Source organism: Ursus americanus, chromosome 22 (assembly GCF_024610735.1).
Source record: "Ursus americanus isolate L20-20 chromosome 22, mUrsAme1.1.p, whole genome shotgun sequence".
Lineage (NCBI taxonomy): Eukaryota > Metazoa > Chordata > Mammalia > Carnivora > Ursidae > Ursus > Ursus americanus.
The window spans coordinates 39,600,734-39,627,723 of record NC_142148.1 but is presented as its reverse complement, the minus strand read 5'-3'; the positions used below and the strand labels follow the sequence as shown (position 1 = coordinate 39,627,723).

At 41.1% G+C, this 26,990-nt stretch overlaps 1 protein-coding gene across 2 annotated transcripts in view; it reads right to left on the bottom strand.

The window, feature by feature from the left end:
* MACROD2 (mono-ADP ribosylhydrolase 2) overlaps window positions 1-26,990 on the bottom strand; it is a 1,878,458-nt gene that overhangs the window by 167,951 nt on the left and 1,683,517 nt on the right. For both annotated transcript variants that reach the window (XM_087853758.1, XM_045805705.2), the window contains exon 9: window positions 478-559. In XM_087853758.1, coding sequence (XP_087709884.1) covers window positions 478-559 — 82 coding nt within the window. The remainder of the gene's footprint in view (window positions 1-477; window positions 560-26,990) is intronic.

Here is a 26,990-nt window from a genome sequence, read left to right as displayed (position 1 = left end):
CATTTGGGCCAAGCAAATTGGGGGGAATAAGGAGAGAGTGCAGGAACTGTTTGAATTATGGCTATGAATATAAATGGGCTCTTCACAATTTCCAACAAAGGTGTTTAACACGGTGGATGTAGGCACAGGCTTGGACAACTTAGATGTGTGGGGAACAAATCACAGATTATGTGATTTAGGGCCAGACGAAGAATCTTTAGAAGTCATTTGGTCCAGCCCCTCACTTTTGATGTGAGACTCAAGAGATGAACGGACTTCCCCGAGACAATACTATGACTTCCTGGGACAGAGAGGTCGAGGGCTTAGATTTCCCGTCATGCCCTTGAGTTCTTGAAAATTATTACCCAAGTTGCCACAGGTTACTGGTATATGGAGATCATATTTGCACCATTTCCTTAAGCTAGGAAACGAAATAGAATATAACCCATGCCTCCACTCCAATCCTCAATTCCAAAGAAAACAAATCACTTGACTCACCTGCAGGGAAAAACTCGCTCATTTTCTTTTTGTAGATTTTGAAGTCAACTTCTAAGAAGACACAGAAGATGATTCGATCCACCTAGAGGCAAACAATAAATACTCAAAGTGAAAGGAAATATTAGTGACCCTGGAATATCAGAAATATTCCAGAACATGGTTTTGGAGCAAAAAAATGGATGGAAAAGCCTCTTGTAGATTTTTGGTACTCTACTGGTAACTATATGACAGTGTTGAGTGAAGTTCAAATGTGTGTATGAGTTGTTGTTGTTGTTGTGTGTGTGTGTGTGTGTGTGTGTGTGTGTGTGTGCACTCTCTATGTAAATAAGCCCATGGGCTCTTTGGTGGAAAGTTGTTATATAAATCAAGTAAGAAATAATAAACGACAATAAGCCACTTTGCAGCAAGCTATAAATAAGATCGGAGATTCCGACAGGATGCCTAGACTTTATGTCCTATAAAACAACCATACGAGCGGGGTATAGCAGAATGATAATAAAGTATGTCAGTAAACAGAGAGCTCTTTGTCCTACCTTCTTAGACAAATATATTTATCAAACCTGTTAGTATTTGAACATGGCCTAAAAAGCTTCTTGTAGTTTAATTTGCATGAAAGTCACTTGCTTTTAGCTTGACATACTCAGAAATGCAACAGAAGTAAAATATAATTAGTTGACAGTGACATGAGGTCAATAGAATTTTAATCTGGGAGATATTCTTGAATAAGTAAGTGCCATCTCAAAAGTACAACAGGTGTGTTGTCCCCTTTTCCTGTTTTGGGAGAGCTTCTCTATGTAAGGTGTTTCTTGGAGGCCTTCAGAGAGTAATATGGTAAGCAGAGAAGAGAGATGGAGTGCATCTCATAGCTCACGTATATCTAATATTAAAGCAGTGACTCCATTTCGTGTCTTGAAAATAAACATCCCTTTAGTCCCTTTATTTTAACAATCCACAAAAAGTTAAAAATTAACTCGATCTATCAAACGGCAACTGGTAATTGAATAGAACCTCAAATGAGGCATTTCTCAGGGCAACAGGGGATAGAAGTGGGGCGCGCACGTGGCAGGACATGAATGAACACAAATGGATGCCATCCACCTAGCCCTGCCACTCTCGCAGCCTGTGGGAAACAGATTCATGTTGGGCAAGTTCCAAGTGCCCAGCAGGAGAGAAAATCTACAGGGATGGGTGGGCAGGGAGGGCTAGGACACAAGGAACGATCAGGGCTCCCTGCTGGAAGCTCAGAGACGTGGCTCCCTGATCCCTGCACAGGTCCAGAGAGGCTGCCTCCTGGCCAGCAGTTCTATGCTAGACTTCTATGCTAGACTCACCAAATACCACGCAGTCCCCGTAATCCTTCCCCCAAAGGACGGATTATAAGAGAAAGCATCTGGCCTCCGGAAATGGAAGGACCGGGTTGCAAATAAACCTTATTTTCTTTTCCCTGTATTCACTTGAGTTTCTGGTGTCCAGTCCCGTCTGCATATCATTAACATTTTCTACAAATGCAAAAACTGTCACCATCAACTCACTCTCCGGGTGAAATATAAATTTCGTTGAATAAATGATTAGCTATCTGTGCGATACACAGTGCTCGTCTCTGCTCTCCTTATGGTGTGTTTATGCCCCGTAGCTAAAGATAAAAATCAGAATGTTGAGCCATAGCAATGAGTTACAAAAGCATCTCCTCTACGGCACCATTTACACACATTTTTAAAGCACAAAGATGCAAAAGTGTAGGGATTCATTCATAAACACCGATATACAGAAACATATCTAGCAATGTCACACGTGAACTTCAGAAGAAAGATTTGAGAAAAATATGGCAAATGGGTAAAAGCTATTAACTATGGGGGTAGGTGCATGAATATCCTATTATTTTCTATATTTTTCTGTGTATTTGAAAACCTTTGTAATTAAAAGTCATGACACCAAAGTAAGACGCTGTGTTAGACATATTCTCCTCTCCGGCTGTGTCAAACTACTTGTAATTCCCAAACACCATAATTACTCTTACTTCTGTACCTATGATGGCTGACTTTCTCCAGGCTTCGAATGGTCATATTATCTCTAAAGCCACCTAATTGAGATCAAAATCAAAACAAGAAAATGTGATTCAAAGCAGATCTAAGGAGACCGAACTGGACAGTCTCACTTCTACTCATTTCCCCCTATCTTTATGGTCACTCAGTATAAATTATGGGATTTTAAAAAATACTCCTGTTGCCTGTGTGTGTGTTTGTATGGGGGAGGGTTAGTGAGAGTAATGCTACTCATGGCTGTTAAGTGAACTTTTAACCACCACAGAAACTAAATACAGATTTCTTAAATATTGCAGAGAATTATAATCCACCTTTTAGCGTTTTAGGCTTTGTTACCATGGAAATGGTATGAGTCCAACATTTAGCAGCCTGATTTCTTTTCCCAGAGAGTAGATGGATGACAGGGCAAAGTACTTTTATTTCAAACTAATTGAGTGGCCCATTTCCCTGCCCTGACCCTGAAGCATACCACTGAAAATATCTTGGAAGCAAATTGAATCTAAGACTTAACCCTCATTTGCCAAGTACTTTTATGTATGCATACGTGAATGTATTTGTATAGGTGTGCATAAACTTATTCTCTGGGGTTACTGTTGGAAAAGAGCTCCATTAGTTGACAAGCTCTGTGTTTATAAACTCATAATGCATATTGATCAGTGCTTGTGGTGGATCGTATTTTCCAAGATGGCATGCAATGAGATACCCCGTCCCTCAGACTTGCTTAAAATGTAATGCTGCTACTCCTTTCGTTGAGAAGCGGGATCCATATTTCCTCCTCTTAAATCTAGGCTTGCCTGTAACTCTGGCAGAAATACGATGTGACTTTCAAGCCCATGCCATAAAACGTGATACCGTTTCTGCCTCGTCCTTTTGGGAGGGTTGCTCTTGTACCCAACCTTCATGCCATGCGGAAGCAGAGAGACCACATGGAGAACCCATTTGTTCAGGTTCTAGCCAATAGCCTAGTTGCAAATGAGTAGCCTCTTGATTTCACCTTCTGGTTTTTGAGCTATCCCAGCTGATGCCACATGGAACAGAGACCAGCTGTTCCTACTGAACTCTGCCCAAATTGCAGATTTACATAGCCAGAAATCTGACATTCTTCTGGTTTCTTCCCGTTGCCAATTGTTTGGATTCTTGCTGTTCCAGTTACGTAGTACAGATCTGTCTTGAAAGGCTCAGACCGAAGGAATCAAGACCAAGTAGAAGCCACAATGGGGTGACAAAAAGAACACAGAAGTCTAACGGGTACATGGCTGAGAGATTGGAAATCTGATTCACGCGAAGGGGAAAGAGCCTGGTGATCCATTCTAGCCCCTGGTAAGTTACATGAGAATAGATAAGAATGCGTCACTATTGAGGCTCACAAGCATATATTCAATTTTTTCTTTCATGTTAGGGAATAGAACAATTTTGTAAAATGGTTGTTCTTGAGAGACTATGTTTACTCATTTATTTAAGAGATATTAACTGAGCACCTCCGATTTCTTGGGTCTACCCCATGTGCCATTCTCTCACAAGAAAACTTGAATCCAGAATTAAGTGCTTTTTTCCTCAAGACCAAACAATTAGTGACAAAATCTCGGGCATCTTAGCTTCACATCCAGTGTTCTTTCTGTGATATCGCCCACAAGGAGACACGTGGGACTGAGTTTCTAGGCCTGTCACTAGCTCTGTGACATTGGACAAGCCCCTGAGTCTCTCTGGGATCCAGCTTTCATGTCTTCATAAAGGATTGAATGATATCATGTCTACAGTTTCTTCCTTCCTTCCTTCCTTTCTTTTTTTCTTTTCTTTTCTTTTTCTTTTTTGATATCTCAGTGATTGTCTATCTCTGTGGTAATTTTGTGCTATGTCAACATAGCCAAGCTGGGATGACACTTCTCTGAATGGTTCTGTGTTAGGGTTGGCCACAGAGAAATTTCCATGAGACTCTGAGGGCATACATGCAGCTTCAGCCATGGTACTACTGGGCAGGTGGGGGTAGGACCCCAGGCAGGGGGGGGGGTACATTGTTGCCCATCATCTGGGTGTGGCGGAGCAGGGGGACTCACAGCTTTTCCAGCTCCTGCTCTTTCTCCTACCTCAGGTTCTCTGAGTCTAGGCTAGGCACACAGCTCTGCTTCAAAGGGCCCCAGCTCCTTCTGTAGGGCATTGCAGCTCTGGGGTTCCATGAAGGGGGAGAGGGATGCATGTGGCAGTTTGTTCATGTGGGATCCAGGTTCCTCTCATGGTTTCCACTTTGTCATTGTCCTCCCCCCACTTCACTTCCAGCTTTCTCCTTGCCACCTCTTGACCTGCCTCTTGACCGTCTGTCTTGCTGACACAGTCTAGGCCTCGTCAGATGCAGAGACAGTGGCCTTGCATAAACTCCTTCACCAGTTCCCTCTTCCGGGTCCTGATGAAGGGCTTTTCTCTGCTCAGTCAGCTATCCCCTTGACATTTACTTCCCCGGTTTCTCTCAAAATTGTATAAGATCTAACCCTGTAATAAACCCTGTATTCCACATCACTCATAAGGTTCTGCTTCCTTGATTAAATCCCCAAATGATGTAATCTTTAGTAACATTTCATGGAATAACATTACAGAAACACAATGAGGGGCAAAATAATAATAATAATAATAATAATAATAATAATAATAATAATTAGTGTTCCTTTTTGGAGGTGTATAACCTGTCAAGGCTACCCAAATTCCAATTACTTCCTTCCAGATGAACTTTTATTGGTAGCCCATCTTCCTGGTGAATGTCTGAAAGTGTAAAAACATATACACACTCTTGTAGTCAAAGCAACTCTGTGTACTTAAAATGACTTACACTTTTTTTTTTTTTTTTTATGAACAAGTTGTTAGTAAACTCAGATGGGTCCTCAGGCTAAAATATAATTGCAAAGAATACAAAAGGCATCATTAATGTTTTTAGGAATTAACAACTTCACTGTAATCCTCGGTATACCTTAAACTAGAACCCTATGATGAATTGGGCGGGGCTCCTTTTTGTTCTACCTGTGCTTAATGGGAGCTAGCTCTCTAAATACTGGCAGAGTATCATGTTGACGAAAATATAACTATACGGCAGATATTTTTCAAGGGTGTTTAGTTCCAGAACCAAATAACTTTTTTAAAAGATAGACTTTCCTTCACGTCTGCCAGAGGACCTGCGAACAGAATTATAGAGAAGCCTACGTGCTTTTGCAAAGAAGAAAGGAGCTATATAAAGGGCACAAGGCATCTGTTACCAACTGTCATCTTATCCAATGATACTATGCTGAGCACAATGCCTCTTGAACTCAGTGCTGATGTTCTCACAGAGGGTGCTTGTTAGTTTCAAAATAGAAACAATGATGCTGCCTGTAAGCTACAAGGTAATAAAACTTAAAAGGGCTTTTCTTTTCTTTTCTTCTTCTTCTTTTTTTAATGAAAACACAATATTAGGTGCTGGCAAAATCTGAATTAACCAGAACTTTCACGTACTGTTTTTGTGAGTAAAAATTGGTGTCACCGCTTTGGAAAATAATCAGGCAGTATTTACTAAGTTAGCTGAATTTGTGCATATCCTATGTACCAACAATTATACTCTTAGGTAAACACCCAACAGAATATGCATATATGTTCACATATATGTGATATGTCAAAGGACACATATCACAATATTCGTAGCAGCACTATTAGTAATAGCTTCAAATTGGAAGCTACTTAAATGCCTAAAATGCTAGGATGGATAAATAATTGTGATCTATCCATGCAATGGGATATTACAAATGAATGAGAATTGAAAGTTTGCAACTACACACAATAATATAAACAAATGGAATATCGAGGAAAAGAATCCAGAAAGAAAGGTACACCCTGGATGACTCTATTTCTCTAAAGTTCAAAAATGAGAAATAGTCGAAATCATCTATGGTGTTAGAAGTTAGTATAGCAATTACTCCGGGGTGCGGGTTGGTGAAAAGGGACCAAGTCAAGTGCCTGGGATGCTGGGTTTTTGATCTGGGCGATGGTTCCATGGATGTGTTCAGTCTGTGAAATTCATCAAGCCGTGCACTTAGTCTGTGTACTTTTCTGTATGTTATACTTCAATAAGAATCTTTTTAAAGGTTGAAAGTCTCCTGGTGCAGTAGTCTTGGTCAACAATCAAAAATCTATTTTCATTGACTTCGAGGTTAAAAAAGTCCTTTAAAAGCTGACCTTCTAAAGGCAATCTCTCTATATCTTTCCACTGATGCCAACTGTAGCTCAACCATCAAGGCATAAAGGAGTGAAGATGTATTTCTTTCACCAACATATCCATTAATCCACAGTTGGGGGTTTTATGCCCCATAAACATGATGACATAAGTTCTATTAATCTTTTTCAGCATCATATCCACTGCCCCTGAAGAGGGTTACACAGTGAGGCAGGTTTAGAATATCTACAGCTGACCTCCATTTTTCACGGCTAGCAGTCCTAGGGCAGCTGACACAGCCAAGATTATCCTGTGTTCAGCGAGACTGGGAGAATGAATGGATTCTGATGAATGTAATTTGCTTCCCCAATGACAAATGACAAAAATGCAAAGATCTGGTGTGCATGCAAATACCGCTTTAACTAAGAACTGATGGATGGTTATCCTATGTAAATGCAGCCGGATGGGGCAATGGGGGCGAAGTCTCAGGCTTCCTGAAAGATAATCCAACAGCCTCACTGTGTGGGCTTGGATATTGGGGTATCTTCATCATAAGTGAGTTAAATGTCAGTGCTTAAGCATAAAAAAGTTGTAGAAGGACAGGTTTTTTTTTTTTAATGTTTTTTTATTATGTTAGTCACCATACAGTACATCCCCAGTTTCCGATGTAAAGTTCGATGATTCATCAGTTGCGTATAACACCCAGTGCACCATGCAATACGTGCCCTCCTTACTACCCATCACCGGTCTATCCCATTCCCCCACCCCCTCCCCTCTGAGGCCCTCAGTTTGTTTCTCATAGTCCATAGTCTCTCATGCTTCATTCCCCCTTCTGATTACCCCCCTTTCTTTATCCCTTTCTTCCGCTACCGATCTTCCTAGTTCTTATGTTCCATAGATGAGAGAAATCATATGATAATTGTCGTTCTCTGCTTGACTTATTTCACTTAGCATAATCTCCTCCAGTGCCGAGAAGGACAGGCTTTGAGGGAGGTTGGAAGACCAGGACAATTGGAGCTTGGTTGGTGCTATGCATCAATCAAGGTTACATAAAATAACAAAGGGTCAAGGTCACTGCTGATTAATTAAAGAATAAAACCAAGAAGTTGGGATGTCTGGATGCTAGTTCCCCTCTCCCAACAGGAGGAATAAAGGAGACCAATCTGCCCCTCTCCCAGTGTATTGGTGCTCTGGTGTGCATAACAAATCACGGGGACCTCAGCAGCCTAAAGCCAAAAAGTTTCAGGATCTCATAGCTTCTGCAGGTAGGTCCAAGTCCAGGCCAACGGTGTTGAGTCCTCTGCTCAGGGTCTCAAAAGTTGCAATCAAGGCGTTAGCTGTGCTGCACCTCCCACCTGAGGTTGGGGTCTTCTTCCAAGCTCATTCAGGTTGTTGGAAGAATTTATAGTTCTTTACAGTGATCTGAGGTCCTTGTTTTCTTTTGAGCTGTCAACCAGGAACAGTTTTTAGTTTCTGCAGGTCGCCTGCAATTTCTTGCCATGGGGCCCTGAAAGGCAACTCAGGGCATGAATGCTTTCCTTCTCCCAGGTCAGCAAGAGTGCATCTCTATGGCTTTCTCCATCTCCAACCACTAGAGTCCTTTTAAGAGCCCACCTAATTAGGTCAACCAACCAGGTCACTCTCCCTTTTAATGAACTCAACTGATTAAATGACTTAATTATGTCTACAAAAATCTCTTTTGCCTAATCCAGGGAGTGACTTACCCCATCGTATTTACAGGTACTGCTCACATTCAAGGGGAGAAGACCGGACAAGGTATGCACACAAAGGGGTAGGCATCTGGGACATATCTTAGACTTCTGCCTCTCACGCCCAGTCACCTCCATGTAACCAGCTGCCTATGTTCCAATCTGGACTTGACCTTGAGCAGGCCACTTAACATTTCTGTCTTTCTTTCTTTCTTCTTCTTCTTCTTCTCCTAGTCATGGAGCCCAACATGGGGCTTGAACTCACAATGCTGAGATCAAGGCCTGAGACGAGATCAAGAGTTGGATGCTTAACTGACTGAGCCACGCAGGCACCCTGCCACAGAACCTTTCTGTATCGCATCTCTAAAATGGAAACACTGACCTTGTGGCTGTTGCCATATTAGTTTTCTACTGCTGCATAACAAATTACCGCTAACTGTGGCTTCCAAGCAACTTCTGCTTATGAGCTCACAGTTCTGTACATCAGAGTTCTGGTGTAACTGGGTTCTCTGATCATGGTATCATATGGGTAAAATCAAAGCGTCAGCTGGACTGAATTCTTATCTGGAGACTGTGGAGAGAAATCCACTGCTAAGCTCATTCCTGCTGTGGGCAGATTTCAGTTCCTTGCAGGTGCAGGCCTGAGGTTTCTCACTGGCCATCAGCTGGTGATCGCTCTCAGCTCCTAGGGTGCACTGCATTACTTGCCAGATGTCCCCCTCAATTTGCAAGCCCACAAAAGTATATCAAATCCTTCTTGATTTTGAATCTCTGATGTCCTTCATATCTGACCTCTCAGATGTAAAGAACTTCTATGATTACATCAGGCCCACCTGGAGAGTCTCCCTATCTTAAGCTCAGCTGATCTGGGATTCTTTAATGACATCAGCAAAATCCCTTCACAGCAGTACGTAGGTTTGTGCTTGAAGACCTGGGAGAAGGTGTGTGTACACCACACACTGGGAGTCTTGGAAGACTCTTAGAATCCTATCTGCCACAGCTGGCTATAATGACCACAGGAGACATTTGATCTAAAGTGCCTGGCAAAGAGTCTGACCTACAGGAAGTGCTCCACAAACATCGGTTGTTTATTCATAAAGTTATTATTCATGAGGTGCCTGAAATACCTAGCAAAGTGCTGGTATGTGGACCTAATCACTGTTCACTTGGTGAGTTCTTTATTTCTACCCTGATCTTTTCAAACAGATTAAGGAAAAGTATGAGCCAGACAGAGAACATTGGAGGCGCTTTTTCCGACTGGTATGTTGAAAGGGTTTTCATTCCAGTTTCAACTTTGCTGAGGAATTCTATCTCAAAAGAAACATTTACAAAAATGGCCCATAATATATAGAAAATAGCTTTGTGTGTGTGTGTGTGTGAGTCTGACTGCATCAGCCAGAGTCAGGGAAGAGCAAGGGAGAAAAGGGTAAATGAACAGTTGAGCTGTGGTAATAAAGGAGATTTCACAAGACCCTCTACGACTCTCTGCTCTGATATTTTAATATCGTTGTCAAATGTCACCGAATATCATTCTCCTGGTTCTTGAAGATAGTAAGTATGTTCGTATCCGTGCCCTCCACCACAGAAGCTAGTATTTCAACCTCCAAATCACAGAATGGGAAAATTTTGTTTTCCACGTTCCCAGAGACTCTTGGATGAGTTGGAGAACATTTATAATCCATAAACACTCAAAGGGCATTTTTGCATTTTGAAATTGCTTCCGCATGCATAAAAAGGATCCTTTATTTTGGGGGGCTTTTTTGCAAACTCAGTTCATCTGTCATTATTCCGTGGCAGCACGATTCAGTCTTCTTGTTTTGATAAATTGCTCTTTTTGACTTTTCTTCTATTCTATGAAAAAAATGGCATGTATCGGAGGAACCAAGAGTTATTTTGATTTGAGCTGGAGGCTCATTTGTACAAGTTAATTTCCAAGTCTGTGTCATATCGATCAAAATGGACACCCTCGCAAATGACACATCTGTCACGGTCCTTGCTCTATATGTTTAGCATAGAAAAGATGGAGGCACGGAAGGGCTTAGCTCTAAATGCTAGGCTAGCATGCCTTTGTTACCAAAGAAATGATCCTAGGAGATATTGGGTGGAAATGCCAGTGGGAGACGAAGGACAGGTTTCCTTTTCACAGTTAGAGCACTGTGCTGTGCTGCTCATATCTGCTCCCTCCTTTCAGGATGAGAACAGTCATTCTTTCTCAGAGCTTCTCAGAGAGCTCTGAGAAGATACTCACAGAGGACTGTTCTCTGCCAGACAGAGCACCTCACCTACACTGACCCTCTTTCTGAAGTCAGCCTGCACCCAGGGACTGACTCATGCAGCAGTCCAAAGTCTCAGACCTCTTCCCTCAATTTGACGCAACTCTGAAGCGCTATGAATTATGTGCTGAATTGTGCCCCACCCCGATCCATGTGTTGAAGTCTTAACCCTCAGGACCTCCGCATATGACTGTATTTGGAGTTAGTGTTTAAAGAAGTAATTAAAGTAAAACGAAATCATTAGGGTGGGATCTAATCCAATATGACTAGTGTCCTCATAAGAAGAAGATATTAGGACATCAACACATATAGAGGGAAGACCATGTGAGGACACAGGGACACGGTGGCCATCTACAAGCCAAGGAGAAATTGACCCTGCTGACACTTTGATCTCAGACTTCTATCCTCCAGAAGTTCTGTAAGAAAATAAATTTCTGTTGTTGAAGCTATCCTATCTGTGGAACGTTGTCACGACAGCCCTGGCAAATGAATATATCTTCCCAGCATCAGATCTCCTGGTGGGTTCAACTTCTTCCTCTTCTCAACTATGTTCCCCTCATTCCATCCTTCTCCGTACCAGGTACTGATCATGAGAATGATCCGATAAACATCGGACTTGCAAATCTTCTCAGTCTGTTTCCTAGAAAATTTGACCTATGACCTCTATTTTTGGCAATCTGAATTATTTTGTTTTCACGCCCACTTTCTATGTCATTTTCAATGATGCCAAAGATAGTCACACATGACCTGCTGCCTAAAGTCGGCCCAACACCTGAGTCTGCTATCAGCTCCTCGTGGAGAAGCGACCATATTCTGAGCTTGGGCTGACCAATGGTTAAGAGGCCAAGAGTGGTTTTTAAAAAGAGCACTCAAAGTCAACATAAACTATCCGTGTGTCCCAAATAAAGTGACAGCAGATTTGTTGAGATTGGGGCTCCATCTGCCACTCAATCCTAGGAAATGAGTCTCTCAGAGCTCTTTGTATACTCTGAGGATTGGAAACCAGGCCCATGGGCACACTGCAATTGTGGGACAAGAGCCATTAACAAGTCAGGGTAAGGTCTGTCTTCACCTGGCTGAGGCCACCCAGAGCTGACACATATTTCTGTATAGTTCTTATTCCTAATGCCAGATGTATTCTTTTATATAAGAGTAATCAATTACCTTTTGTGTAAGAGGTGAGTTACTTAGACGGGTTTTAACAAATCGGTAAAAGATAAAGAGAGTCCATGTGGTCAAGAGAGGTGTTGTTGACAGACACCGTGGTACCCTTTCCATATCCCCTCAGGAGGTTTAGTAGAAGTCAGAGAATGCCTAAGCCTCTGCATTTCTGCGCCTGAAGCTTTTCTCAGTGCTAGGAGTTTCTGACCACGTATCTAGCTAACTGGGAGTTTGAAGAATTAATGCCTCCCACCCACCAGCTCTAGATCAAAGATTGGCAGGAGCTGATGTTTAAATACCCCTACCTACTTCATTGGCCATGGGTGGGAAAGACCAGGGGTCTTCAGGGGGATAAAATTTTGGTTGCTCAAGGTGGTAATTGGATTGTTTGTCCTGTGTTCACCTTCTTTACCCCTCCTTCACCCACAAATAATCTACCTGCCCTGGAATCCTTGTCTCAGGGCCTGCGTTTGGGCGAACCCAAATCACGAACAAAATGGGAAGACAATTGGTCCAATATCAATTTATCCTCTCAGTATCCAGCTTATCAAAAGTTAATTTAATATAAGTTAGCTTCTGACTCGGTTAAGGTCTAGATCTCCTTTCCACATTTTGCTCTCACTCTCATGGTGCCCTCAGCACCCTTCAACTAAGAAGGCTGTGCCAAGAATAGGTCTCTTGACTCAAAGTTCTTCACGATCTTATCTGTGACATTAAATTACCCTTCCGATGGTGGAGCTATTGTTTATCAAGCACTCATGCAGCTTTATGTCAACCCAGCTAACCCAGCTGCAATCCCCTATTGTATATTTCATACTCCTGCTTCTGAGAACACTCCGGTTCCTTTTTCTTTTGATTAAGAACATCTGCAGAGGTGGTTCAGCTACAAAAGTTAGTAATTACTCTTTTTCTTGTCACAGTAATTAAAAATTTCAAGGAAGAATTGTCATTCATTGCTGCTTATGAGGTTACCCACGGAGGACAGTGTTTTATAAAGCCAACAAATCATGACCTTAAAAATAAATAAATATCTCTATTCAAAAATTGGAACGCTGTGCCAGGTCACAAGGTGGCTCCGAAAGCCTGGTCTTGGATGCTCAACGGATGGGGGCCACCACATAACTATGCAAACCGCCCCACGCATTCTCATTTTCTCAACATTTCCATTAGCATATGACACGCGTACAGATATCATTTACAGTTCAAAGGAATCTCATTAACATATCATCCGAAAGAGCATTTTGTGAGGACAAAAGCTGTTTTTCTCAAGCGGGTGTCCCTCCCACTCCCACAAGAAAGAATCTTTTTGTTCAAAGGCAAAGCCCAAGAGAACAATCACTCTTGAGTAATTTTCCATAGGTTCATGGCTCATACAATAAGAAATAGCAAACCAAAGTGGTTCTGTCAAAAAAAGAAAAAAAAAAAAAGCCTCCTGAGGGCTGGGTGTTGGCAGCAGTGATGGGTGCGTGTGTGGTGGGGGTACATGTGTGGGCGGGTGTTTGCGTGGAGTGTATAAAAGAGAGAGGGGAGGAGAAAAGAGGGTTTCATCTATGATTCTCCTCTCAGCCACCCTGTCTTCTCTTGGAGAGCTAAGCGCTCCCAACTGTGGACTGTTACTTTGTATTCATATCTACGTGTGGCTGCTTCATATCAACTCTTTCTTTGAATGTCAGATAAAGGAACTTGTGCTCAACTAGACTGTAAATCCCTGGGGAGACATCATCTTTTTCTTTAGTCATCTTTCCACTAGCAGCTGGTGTGGTCAGCTTAAAGTAGAGAAAAAGGTTTCAATCATACTGTTTCACCAGACCAGTAGGCTTTCAATGACTTGATCACAACTCCCTGACTCAGGAACCTCAAAAAGAAAGAGCATTTGAGAAAAAAGAGTAAGTGTTGGCCCCTGGCTCTCTCTCTGGAAGAAGTAGCCTTTGTTCTCCTCCTTTTGCCCCCCCGTGGTATGTCCACTCTCCACACCATCTTTCTAAACCCCACTGCCATGACCGTGATGGGTTTAAATAAGGCCATGCTCCCCTTCATATTTTGAAAATCGGACTCACAACTTCCAGTGGTCTTATCAATAAGTTCTTTTCAAAAATTTATCAGAGAAAACCCTTGAGGGTTGTTAAGTCTCCCCCAGCGACTTGAGTCGGTGCCCAGGGAGCCCCCTGCAAAATTTTATTTAATCTGGAGTTTTCTCACATGGTCTTTTGTTTAATAGACTGTGTAAAATGTTCATGCTTGGGTGTACATAGAAACGGCATTTCCCCTCCCAATCTTTCCTGATGTCCAGGAAGATGGACTCTGCTGTATGGTGGCTTCAAGTATTCCCTGGCACACTTCCATACCCTTCATGGGGGCTGCAACCTCACCCCCCAGAAAATCATGACTTAGTGACATAATGCCAGCATGTTTGGTATATTGGCACATTTGCATGATATAGATAAATAGATAGATAGATAAATAGATAGATGTTGGTAACCATAAATAAAGATATTTGAACTTCCAAAAGTATTTACCTTCAAATACTATAATCTTAAGGTATAATTCAGTCTTTCAAACTCTACATTTTAAAACCAAATCCATTATGAATATCAAAATCTCAGGAGCAGGGAAGGGAAAGGAAAAGAAAAGAGCTATTGGTTATCGAATACTTCATTCTTTTTTTTTTTAAGATTTTATTTATTAATTTGACATAGAGAGATAGCCAGCGAAAGAGGGAACACAAGCAGGGGGAGTGGGAGAGGAAGAAGCAGGCTCCTAGCGGAGGAGCCCGATGTGGGGCTCAATCCCAGAACGCCGGGATCACGCCCTGAGCCGAAGGCAGAAGCTTAACGACTGCGCCACCCAGGCACCCCAAGTTATCGAATACTTCTGTGTTGGACTCTGAGGTATCTGGTTTCATGTGTGGAAGCTGAAGGCAATCAGAACACTACCTACAAGGTAACTATAAGTATTCTGGTTTCTTACTAGACAGTCTTTTTTTTTTCTCTTTAGGGAAACAAAACAATGAAAACAACAAAAGAGTAACCAACCAACCAAAAACAAAAACAAAGAAAAAGGAAAAGGCACAGAAGACTAGAACATAGAAATGTCAACTGCGTACCAGTGTTTTTAATCACTGGGGGGCCCATGGAAAAAAACGAACAATAAAAGTCAAGGATCCACTGAGATTATTTTAATAAGGGTGATAGAATGATGGCTTTCCGAAAATAGCCAACAGATGTCCCACCGTTACACTGAGGCTTGTTATATAACGGCTGCTGCTGTAATCCTTTAAAAATCTATTTTCCCAACCTGATCCTGCTCTAGCATCTGTGTTGCTAAATGCTGCAGTGGCTGTTTCCTGGTTTTAACTGATGTTTTTAATGCCAGTTACAGGTCAAATTTAAGAGCAGTGAAAATAAAGACCTTGTTTGCATTTTCAGCAGGAAAACGATGCTTTATCCACATCAGTGCTGTATCTAATAATGTCCCTTCCAACCATGGAAGGAGAGGAAGTGCCCAAATTATAAAGATGTGCAGGCATAATTGGCATATTGGCACAATTTAGAATAACTGACTCAATTGCTTAGAGAGACACATTCCTCAAGCAACATTGCCAGAGTTCCACACTCATCTTCCCACCTCAAGTATGAATTTGTTTCATGAACGTCACTGGATGATGTAGTCATGAAAAACAAATCAGTTCTCCATGTTATGCTTTGGGGGAGGTTGGGGAGGAGAAGTGGAAGTTTGATTTTGTGGACAGATGTAAGAAGTATTTGGGAAGACCCACTGATGATGTGTTCGTTGAAAAACTTTAACCAGGATTCTATTTTTTCCCCATTTAATTTCATTTCCAAGTTGTGAAACATATCCACATATTCTGGACAATAAATTATTTTAAAGTGTACTCGTCTCAACTGGAACTGGATGTGCAGAAGCCATACATTTTTCACCAACGCTGAGGTCCACTTTGACAAAAGTCCTGGTTTTTAGGGAATTGCGTTTTATTTCCCCTGAATGTCGAGGCTCTTGCTGCTACCATATTAGTTTTACCAGACAGGCTAGTCATGCAGCAGCCCATATGTTTTCTATGTCAGTCATCAGTTCCAACTTGTAGCCATTCCTCTGTAGCCAGAGGGTCTGAAATGGTTAACAGTATTTTTCTAGACTGCATGTGTCATGGGCTTACATAAGACTATAATGGTGCTCAGCAGTGGAAAGACCATTTTTTTTCCTTTGGTGCCCAACCAGAAAATTACTTTGTTCTGCCAAAATGGACTAAAACAACACCCTCATTGCCACCCGGTGGGAAAATGCAGTAGAAATAAAAGTCAGGGTGCTCAGATCGGAAAAAATCACTACCCCACAAAGTAAATAAATTTCTATCTATGCCTCCATTTTGCAGAACATACCAAAGAGGCAAAATAATGTAGAAACGAATGGAAAAGGACTAATTAAAGCAAACTAATAAAATGTCTATGACATTCCAGGCAGTTTAGTGCGGGGCCAAATCAGCGAGGGAGCCTGTGAGATGACTTCTCAGTATTGGCCAGAAAGTAGCTTAGAATGCTGAGTTCTAAATGCGGGTCTTCCCTGACCCCAGCTCACTGACAAAGGCCTGAAAAATTCTGGTCAATTGCAAAATTTCCTTAAATGTATCTTTTTATCTTAAAATCGTGTTAAATTTTTTAAAAATTCTACTCGATTTATATTTGTTCCTATTTTAGAGTAAACAATGTTTCTTTTTCTAAATGTCTGTGAGAAATCGAGGCCCTTGGAAAAGATGGCATGTGGACACTATGACTTGACTTCAAGTCCACCCAGTCCATCGACAAAGCTCAGTTTTAGAAAACCCACATGGCTTTCACAAAAAAAAAAAAAAAAAAAAAAAAAAAAAAGATGCTGTCTTCTGGAGTGTGCAGTAGAATGGAAAAGAGTAAAGGGAAGAGCCTTCAATCCAGACAGTCCAGATTTTGTATGTGGTCTTGGCCATGTACTCACTTTGTCGCTCCCAGCGAACTGCTTAATTGCTCTAATCTCAGCATTTTCGTCAGTGAAATAGGACGAGTGATGGACTGATACCAAAGTGTTGTCTAGAATATTTAATGGGATGATGTGTGTGGAGTAATTATCACAGAAGAACAATTGAATAAATGGTACTGTCACTCTTAACAAAGTTTGGTTTGCTCTGTGTGCAAACCACACAGATGTTACTGAACACCTCCGGGGTATTCAATGTCTACTGGAGTTGGGGCCAAAATAAGATCTGTGAATTCCTAACACACTTATCTAAGGTACTCCCATTCACGGTGGCCTCCCCTCCTCTGCACATTTAGAGTAGGTTTTTGCCACATAAGATTACCCCTTATTAAATTACCTTGTAGGACTCATCTCCTTGACCAAGGAGCATGCCCAGTAGAGAGAGTTACTATGCTACAGACATCATCACATCTCCAAAAGTCTTAGTTTTCAAACTTGTGTAAGCATAAGACCTCCAAGTACAAATGACGAATCCTGATCGCCCTCATAGATATTACGACTTGTAGTTTGGCGTGGTGCCCAGGAATCAGCATTGTTAACAAATATCCCTCACTCTTGAACACTTCTATGCGGGTGGTCAGTACTTTCTCACATGGTCTTCACATAGCTTTCTTATGTGAACACCAGTCATTGTATTTAGGGCCCATTCTAATTCAGTATGAGCCCATCTTAAGAAATTATAGCTGCCAACACTCTATTCCAAATGAGGTCACATTTTGAGATTCTAGGTAGAGGTGAACATTGGAGGGACACTACTCAACCCAGTACATCCCCCAAACCTTGACTTTGATAACAACAGTTTCACTAGTCAATTAGACTATACTGTAAATGAGTGCCAGTAAGTGTGCTCTCTCTTACTAGTGTTCTGGGTAATTACCAGAATACTATTCGATGATGTTTCCATAAAATAATTTTCCTGCAACATACTTTTATGCTTCCCATAAAAATTTCTCTTCTTCATCATATTTCTGATAAAGAAATCTGCTGCTGGCATGTGTCCTGGTTCATTAATGAGGTCTTTTGGTACTGCTTTGTAACTTGTCTGATATTCTCATGTGTCATTGTGTATTAAATACGGAGCTGGCACTCGATACATACGGAGTTCGCATTCTGCAAACAATGACAGGGTTTATGGAGGACACAGGACAAGTAAGACAGAAATTTCCTGTTTTCAAGATTTTCCTTGACAGAAGAGATAAGCCCTTACACAAATATCACAACGCCAGGTGGACAGCGCAGGCTCTGTGCCTGCTTACGAACGCTCTTGTCACCGCCTACCAGCTGTATCACCCTGGGCGAGTGACTTAACCTCAGTTTTCATATCTGTAAAATGGGGATCATGCTTTCGCCCACCTCACAGGCTGCTGTGAGGAACACCTAATGATCTGTATAAAGTGCTAAGCACACAGCGAATGCTCAATGAGTGTTAGCCATGACCTGAAGGCTGGAGGGATGTCCGACAGGCTGATGGTGATAGCTTTTGCGATCGCGGTGTTTCCCCACTGGGTTATAAGCTTCCTGGTGGCACAGACCTTGTAATGATACTATCCTAGTGCCTCTGGTAACACTTGGCGGGTCGGCTCCTCATAGGGCTCTTTGCATCATGGCATCAGATGCAGTCCTGGTGGATTGGTTCATTGAACGAGTCTGCCGGTCCCTTTGTTAGCAGCACTAGCAAAACTTCTACTGCTCCTATTCATAGTTTTCTCTTAAGCAATGTTAAATTTTCTCTTTAAGCAGTGCACATTTTTTGTCCTTCAAATATCTGCAGGCAGATGGCGGGGGGTAGTTGGCAGGTGGCAAGAGAGGATACCCAGATGAAGTGGATTGTGAGGGGTGGGGTCGAGATTATGCATCTAAAGCAGGAGTGGAGACTGGTGAATAGTGAAAGAGGACCCTTCATATTCTTACTTGAACGCCACAAAACCACAATCGTTACTGATGTCTAATTCATAGAGGCTACGATTTGCCATTAAGTTCGGGGGTGCCAGGGAGCAATGCAAATTGCAGATACTAATTATGTATATTTCATTTTTCTGGAGTGGCTGGACTTTTCAGTTGCAGCTTTTTGATCATGCACATAATGCTTTGTTATTTTTGCTTTGATGTAATTATTATGATATTGATTTTTTAAATGGGCCCATGGTAGAAATTCCACGCATATGCCAAAGAAAATTCTACCATGACTTTTACATTTGTACTTCAGAAATTATCCTAAAGATCCATCTGGAGCCTTGCAGTTAATGGATTTTCAGCTAGTTAATTTGGTCCACAACACCAAAATGCCTTCTGCATAAATTCACTTAACTATTAGTTATTGCAAACAGGCCTATTTATTTAGTAGAAGTCACTTTATTATGCTGTTTCAGAAGCAAAAGCACTGGAGGGAAAATATCACATAGAATTAACATAACTGTACCAACACATGAACGTGAATTGGCGTAAACTGCTCACATGAAAAATGTTACTCTGCTCACACTGTACGTTTAGGAAGAGCAGTAATCACACGTTACCTAAACAACAAATTAGAGTCGACTTCCAGAAATGAGCCTCTGCCTTCTTTGACCTTGTTCTAACCCAGTCAGTTGGTAAGGATGGGGAAATGGTGATGATAAATCCATAAGAACAATGCCAGTTGGCAGCATAAAACTCTGTTTTGTTGACAGAGTGTTTTTCATGTCCATTACCTCATGTAATTCACTATTACACTTGTGGTGTCCAGAGCAGAGGTGTGACAAATGGCCCCATTTCATAAATAAAGTGAGTGTGGCACAGAGAGGTCAAATGGTGAGCTCGGTGCCACCAGGTGGTGAGGGAAAGGGTCAAGATTAAAATCTAGCCTTCCGTTTCCTGTCTCCTGTCCAAATGCTTACCCCACTAAATAACTCCGCTTCAGAATATAGTTCATCTCTAGTCAAATTCTTTTGGGTAATCCATCTTCTTATTCAAAAATAAATCATCTAGCTTGCTAAGTAAGGCCAGATGCTCATTTCTCGAGAGATGAAGCAAACTCCTGGGGCCGGGGAGGTAGAGTATTCCATGTCCCATACAGCTTTGGACCGAGTGCTCTGTCCAAACCACTTACAGTTCAGGAAGTCTGTCTGTCTATCTATCATCTATCTATCCATCCATTCATCTCTTGTATGCAAGCAATAACATGAGTCATGATAGAACTTAAAACAAGAATTACTTATGACGTTCAAGACAGCAAGGCAACCAACATGATGCTTTTGGGGGGTTATTTTCATTAACGTGAGAAGAAAGGGAAATTGAGAAGAAGTAAACTAACATTGGCCAATTTCTTTGGTGTCTTCCAAAAATAAACAAAAAATAAAATAAAATGATTTGGATTTTAAAAAAAGTATGTGGATTTCGGGTCATTAGTTCTGGGTCTTGATTATTAACAAATCACAGACTCCCTCAGAACCTCTACTTATTTTATCATTTTTGAAATAAAGGAATTTCAATTAGAAGTTTCCAAGGGCTTAATGACTCTCGAAATTTATAATTCTCGATGCCTCCACCACTGTATGTCCTAGTTAGCCCAAGTGAGTGCCAGGCACCTGCAGATCTAGCTTTGCTGGAATCAGTAAACCACAAAGCCCACCCTGACAGTGGTCCTTAATACTTGGGGATGGCTTCATGAAAGAGTCAAATCTTGTTCTGCTTCACTCTTGAGCTGGATTGTGCAACTGGACCCCTGGAAACAGAGTCTTGCTTCAGACTCCTCATCTCATTTACTCTTCTCTTGGGTCCCTAGTGTCCAGTGCCTTTTCAACCTCCTCCCCCAATCAAACCCAACACACTCACCTAATTCTGTTAATTCCTCTCCCCCTTGTCTTGGCTTCCTAGTTTCTCTCCTTGAATTTAGCCCCATTCCTACCGCTCTATGGAAGAGAATGGGTTGAAATGGAACCCGCTTGTTTAATTTTCGCCATCTCAATTATCTAGGGCTGGATGTCCAGGTGGACACATTGCCAATTACCTCTCCCTTATAAACTTCCAACAAAATCCAGTCAAGGACCACTGCCTTGGCCTCCCATAATCATTGTAAGCCTTCCCCCTTCACAATGAACCCCCACCATCATGACTGGATCCCGACACCTGAAAAGATGATAAACTTTGCTCAGATTCCTGTGGGCACAGCATCTTTGATCTTCCTCTGCCTTCATATTCCTTCTGTTCTCACATATTACCTTTTGCTCAGCTCATTCTCTTTCTCACAGCATAGTGCGGGCCACCCCACGATGAAGGCCAACATGTAGAATGCAGATAAAGCCATTCTACCTCACCAGGATGGTATGAGGATAAAATGAGATCACAAGGATGGAATGCCTTGAGAAACTTAAAAGTAAAATAGAAATATGAGGTTCTATGATGCTATGAAAATTTTTTATAGATTAACATTTCAATCGGATTCAGATGATTTTCTGTTGAAAAAAATATTTACTTTTCTTTATAAGGCCAAAAAAAAAAAAATTCAGACTTTGTGTGTGTGTGTGTGTGTGTGTGTGTGTGTGTACTCTTACAATTTAACCAATGTGGGTAACATTTGCCATGCTCTAAAGTCTTTCATGGCTTGCCCTGAGAGAGTATATTTAAGTTTGGCTTTACCTGTTTCTCCTCATCCTTTCTGGACTAACAAGTTACCTGGGGAATAGTCTCAAGGTAGTGGGAAAACTGTAAGAGGAGAAAGTGAAACCACTTAAGACCTAGCCTTGAAAAGAACATAGGATCACTTCCTGTGTGCTTTCACTGGCCAAAAGAAGACAAATCATTGAAGCAAAAATTAAGGAAACAGGACATATATTTTTTCCCCTCACTCGGACAACAGCAAGGGTGCAGACACAGCGAATGGTTCAGAATTGGGATCAGTGATTCAAGCTCCCAATGTGATATAAGAGATACGAATTTAGGCAATCTGCTTCCATAGTCTTGTACTTAAGTCCAATGTTCTACTTCTTGTCAAGAGATGCTTCTATTTCATCCCTGCATGGAGAGCCACATGGTAAGGAGCCTATTTTTGTAGGATGAGGGAAAAAAAATTAGGTCTGTTCTAACATTTGAGATTTAAGCTGAAATAAGAAATGAAGTGAATGTTACACATGAACATGCGAGGAAATAATTTAGGGAAAGTGCATATACCTATATCTACCGCCATATCCATAACTATATTTGTACGTAAACATGTATGCATGTGCACGCATATATAAATGCACCAAATATGCATACTCCTATATGGGTATGGGTTAAGTATCCAAAGCAGGTCCCCAAACTGTCTAGACTTGCCACTGTACTTCTCACATTAACGGCTGACTTTGAGGGAAGCATTCATCGTTTTGCAAATGCTTTATCAAATAAAATCACACGTTGCAAGTTCACAATTTTCTTGATGTATTTATTTTAAAAGTTCAATCTGCATTAAGTCAGAACAATTTTGAATGCAAAATGATGCTTATCGTTTTTATTTTCATATGCTTCTTTTGTGTGGATGAGATCCAAGAACTCATCAAAAGCTAGCTCGGCCCACTGGATTTTATCTCACAGTTATTGTGATGTGGCTACACCAGGCAATCGCTTCTCATCAAAACACAATTGCCACAGAAATAGCTAAGTGGATGAAATACAATGCTGAAGAATAATGAAGTAAAATGGACACCCGAAGTCATCTTTCCAAAATAAATGACAAAGTTAAGTTTCAGTGATGTGAAAACAGAATGTAAGAATATGTGTAATTCAAAAAAAAGCTCAACTGATGCTTAATTTTTGCATCACGTTTGCTAATGATGTAATTAAGGGCTCCGTAAGATGGAAACATTAAACATTTTACGTAGAAAGATGAGAAATGCAAAGATCAACATTAGCATAAAAGCAACTTCCTTCTTTTCCTTTGTAATGTGAAGTAATTTCTCAGAAACTAAAGACCACTGGTTGCTTCTTTGTTCATAGTTTGCTTTGTTCCTTATTAGAAAGAAGGTCTAAGTGTTGTTAAGTTAAAACAAAAGAAGTCTGGGTGTTACTTCATTAAAAGGAAAGAATAGAATGTATGACGGCTCTCTAGAAACAATGGGCTTGATATTCTATGAGGAAAACTTGCCAACCTTGACAAGAAAATTAACCATGGCAGATCCCAGGGGTACTTAATGAATCATTATATACAAGTTTTTCTCAAACTCTTTAGTCCCGCAAATTTATGGGGCTGGAGTAAGGACCTATTTAGTGCTACAAAACTCAACAGCCAATAGTCCAAAAGGTTCTGTGGCTGAGGATTCTAAGATATCTGATCATTTTCCATTTGAACTGCAGGTTCGGGGAGGCTGGAGTGAGAAACCAAGCAGTTAGTGATGAGCTACGTGTATCACAAAAGTTACATAGGACTCAAATCGCGAGAAGTCCAAACGGAGTTCTTGGACCAACAGCCAGGAGGTAAGGGTGCTTCTTTTGCATATCATCAGAGACAGACCAGAGTTTCTGTAACCAACAGGAATGTAAGGCGTCTGTAGTCAGAAGCAGCTCAGAAACCAACACATAAGTTAATAACATTGTTTTGCCAATGCTTTGAGAGAGCCAAGTTTCCAGAAATTCAAAGAAGTTGAAAAAGACTGGGCCATGGTAATCTGAGAAGGAATGGGTACAGAATGTGGCAAGGAAGAGAAAACAGATCAGTGGAACGACGGACCAAAGGACGGGCACAAACCTAAGCACAACACAGGGTCCACTTATCAGAGACTCGAGCGGTTCTTGTGATGACAAGGTGTGGCTCAGGATAGGTGAGGATGAGTCTACAGGGCTGTGGGCAGTGGGCTAAGGAAAAAGTTGAGGGACCAGCACACGTGACACGAAGGAACAGGAATCCATTCCACAAGATTTCTGTGTCTCACTCCGATAGGCTTTCTCTCTCTGTTCAAAGTTCAGATTACTGAAGCAAGTTCCACAGAGGAAATCACAATGAATACTGTATTAAAAAGGCTTCTATGGTTAAATGATTTTGGGAAACACTGGCCATTTAACCTTGTTTAATGGTCAAATAGCATTTCTTCAATGTATTGGTTTTCCTTCACGATAGAACCCTGTCCATCAAAATTTAGTCTTAGTAAAGAGAAACCTACACGTATGTATCAGTGCCTACAGACCATATTTTTGCAAGGAAAACAGATATCCTTATTGAACGCAGGCCAAGCCCCCTTATTTCTGACTCAAGAACAGACATGCAGGGGGCCTCCCATCCTTCTGGTTTCTATTTACCGAGGCAGTCATCACAGGCACAATCTCTCTAGTACACAACTGGACCTTCTACAAAGAAATAGCTGTGGTCTACTTGCAAAGCTTCTACTCAATTAGAGCCATATTGCTTCCCTGAAAACTCTTGAGGTTTACCATAATTTGGCATCGCTGTTCTTACTGATCAGCTCGAAGGGGCCATTGCCAGGTCACATTAAGTGGTTAAGTCCACAAGCCACTCTCCACAGCTACTAAGGATGGTCAGTCCCTTTAAATTCATCATTTATTCCCTGAAAGCAATTTGTAACATGAATAAAAGAAGCATTGCAAGTTATAATAAAGTTATAAAAAACTATTTTAAAACGAAAATACATATTCAGGTAACTGAATGTTTTTCTGGCCAACCACACATCACCAACCCTGCCTCAGTAGATTGATGTGGTGAATTTTATCTCTCCAAAAAATTCATGCCTTGATATGAATAAAAGGGGGAAAATATATAGATAATGACTCCTATGACTCAGATCTATATAAAACTGACCTCCAATTGGTTGTAATGAGATTGCTTTTGCAGAAGACAGAGGCTTTCAGGTATGTCAATTATAAGGGCTCTGTTGCTGCAAATACTTTCCAACTCTCCTTCTTAGTCAATGGGATTCGCATCTGCGTCAATTCCATTTATTCTCTCGCACACAGAGAAAGGAAAGAGCTCTGTAAACTCCATGGGGCTATAAAAAGCAAAGCATTACTATTATTAGGTATCTATTCTGAGTTTGAGAAAACCAGAAGTGATTGAGTTGAAGGCGCTGTTTTCTTCCACAACAAAGAGACTAGAAACCCGACTTTTGCAATCCCAGAGGACAACCGGGAGTCCCATGTGGGGACAGACACTCAGTCTGCCTCCCACCTGGGGTCGCTGCTGCTGGTAGATCAGCCTGATGGCCTGGGGTCCTGGGCTCATCTTGGACTCACCCTAGCAGAAACAATGACGCCTTGTGAAGGGAAGGGAGAGAAGACGGCACTTGTTGCCTGTGCATCCTCTATGCCTCCTGTAAGGAACCGTACAGATTTATTTAATTCTCACAACGGCAGTGCGTGTTAAGTATTGCCACACAGATTATGCAATGAGGACACGCAGAGCTCCAGGGCTCATTTTTACTGTGTAAGACAGATCTTGTCTTGAGTCACGGCTCAGTATCCTATTAGTTGTTCGACTTTGACCAAATTAACTGTTCTAAGCCTCAGTTTCCTCATCCTTCAAATAGGGACACCAAGATTTTTCTTACAAATAGACAAAATAATAATTAGTATTAAAATGAGTATCAATAATTAGTATTAAAAATTCCATCAAAACATTAGTATTTAATTATATCACAATGATATGATTGCTGTTTTAATATATTAATTGCATATAATAATTTGAACATTAGTTAGAATTAATAATATAGCAATGCTGTTAATATTTTAATATAGCAATAGTAGATGGACAATTATTTATTAGTAACATGATTAACATTGATATTAAATAGCAGATAAGATTTCATTGGCAAACCTACACCTTGCTCTCATAATGCCTCCCATAGGAAGAGAAAGGAGGAAGACATCTGCATCAGGTTATCTATTGCCATATAACAAATATTCCCCCAACATAGTAATTTTAAACAATAATCATTTATTATCTCTCAGTTTCTATGGGAATTTGGAGATGGCTTGGGTAGGAGGTTTGGGGGCCTCTCACGGGGTTACAGTCAGATACTGGGGCTACCATCATCTGATGGACTAGCAAGGATTAGAGGATTTCTTGCCTAGGGGGCACTCGCATGGCTGACAATTTGGTGCGGGCTATTGACAGGGGGCCCCCATTCCTATCTACAACAGGGTTATTTGAATGTCTTAATGACATGGTGTCTGACTTCCTTCAGAATGAGAGATCCAAAAGGCTAAGCAGAAACTGCAGTGGGTCTTATGATCTAGCCTCAGAGGTCGCATGTCATCACTTCTACCATATTCTTTTGGCCCACAGGTCAGCCTTGATTCACTACGGGAAGTGACTACACAAGGGCATGAATATGAGAAGGAGAGGATCATTTGCGCCATCTTTGAGGCTGGCTGTCACAAAATGTAATTTTTAACTAAGTAAAGAAATCCATAAACTATTCACTTCAATACATCAGATGTTTATTATTATGTGCCAGTCTTCAGGAATAAAAAGAATTACATAAAATCATAATCATTGAAAAAATCCTAGTCAAGTACAGAGTCACTAATAAAAAAGATTACCGAAAACTGGACAGACTCGTATGTGATGAGATTCAAGAAATGCATACAGGAAAAGCTGAGCACAAAGGGGAGAGAGGTGAACCTAACTGGGCCAATGGACAAGGCAATGAGAGCTTTGGGATTTGATCCTGGCCTCAAGAAATGGAGAAGTACCTGACAGATAGGAAGGGGATTTGGATTTCAGCAAAGGTATAAATACATTGGAAAATACAGACTGTGTTTAAATAACAGCAAATAGTTCTGCCAGATTGATAGTAAGTGGTGAAGACAAGATCCAATATACCTTTACAGGTAAGTTTCTATATTATAGTGTCATTGAATGATATGTTCCAAAGGGCCATATTAATTTAATTCCAATCCCATCATGTGAATTAAGGAACCCACAGACCAGAGACTTTGTGGGAGTTACCCAAGGTTATCTGGAGATAGAAGGCACTAGAAATGTAGTACAGTTTGATGCACACGGCGGCCACCCCTCAGTTTGTATCAGACCATGAAACCGGCGATGAGAAGAATGATTGGCTCAAGAACGATCATCAACCATCCATGTTTTTAATGAGACAAATTCTGGGAATAGCAACACAGAAATCTATTTATAATGATGTTAATTTCTTATATTAAAAAAGAAAGTTGG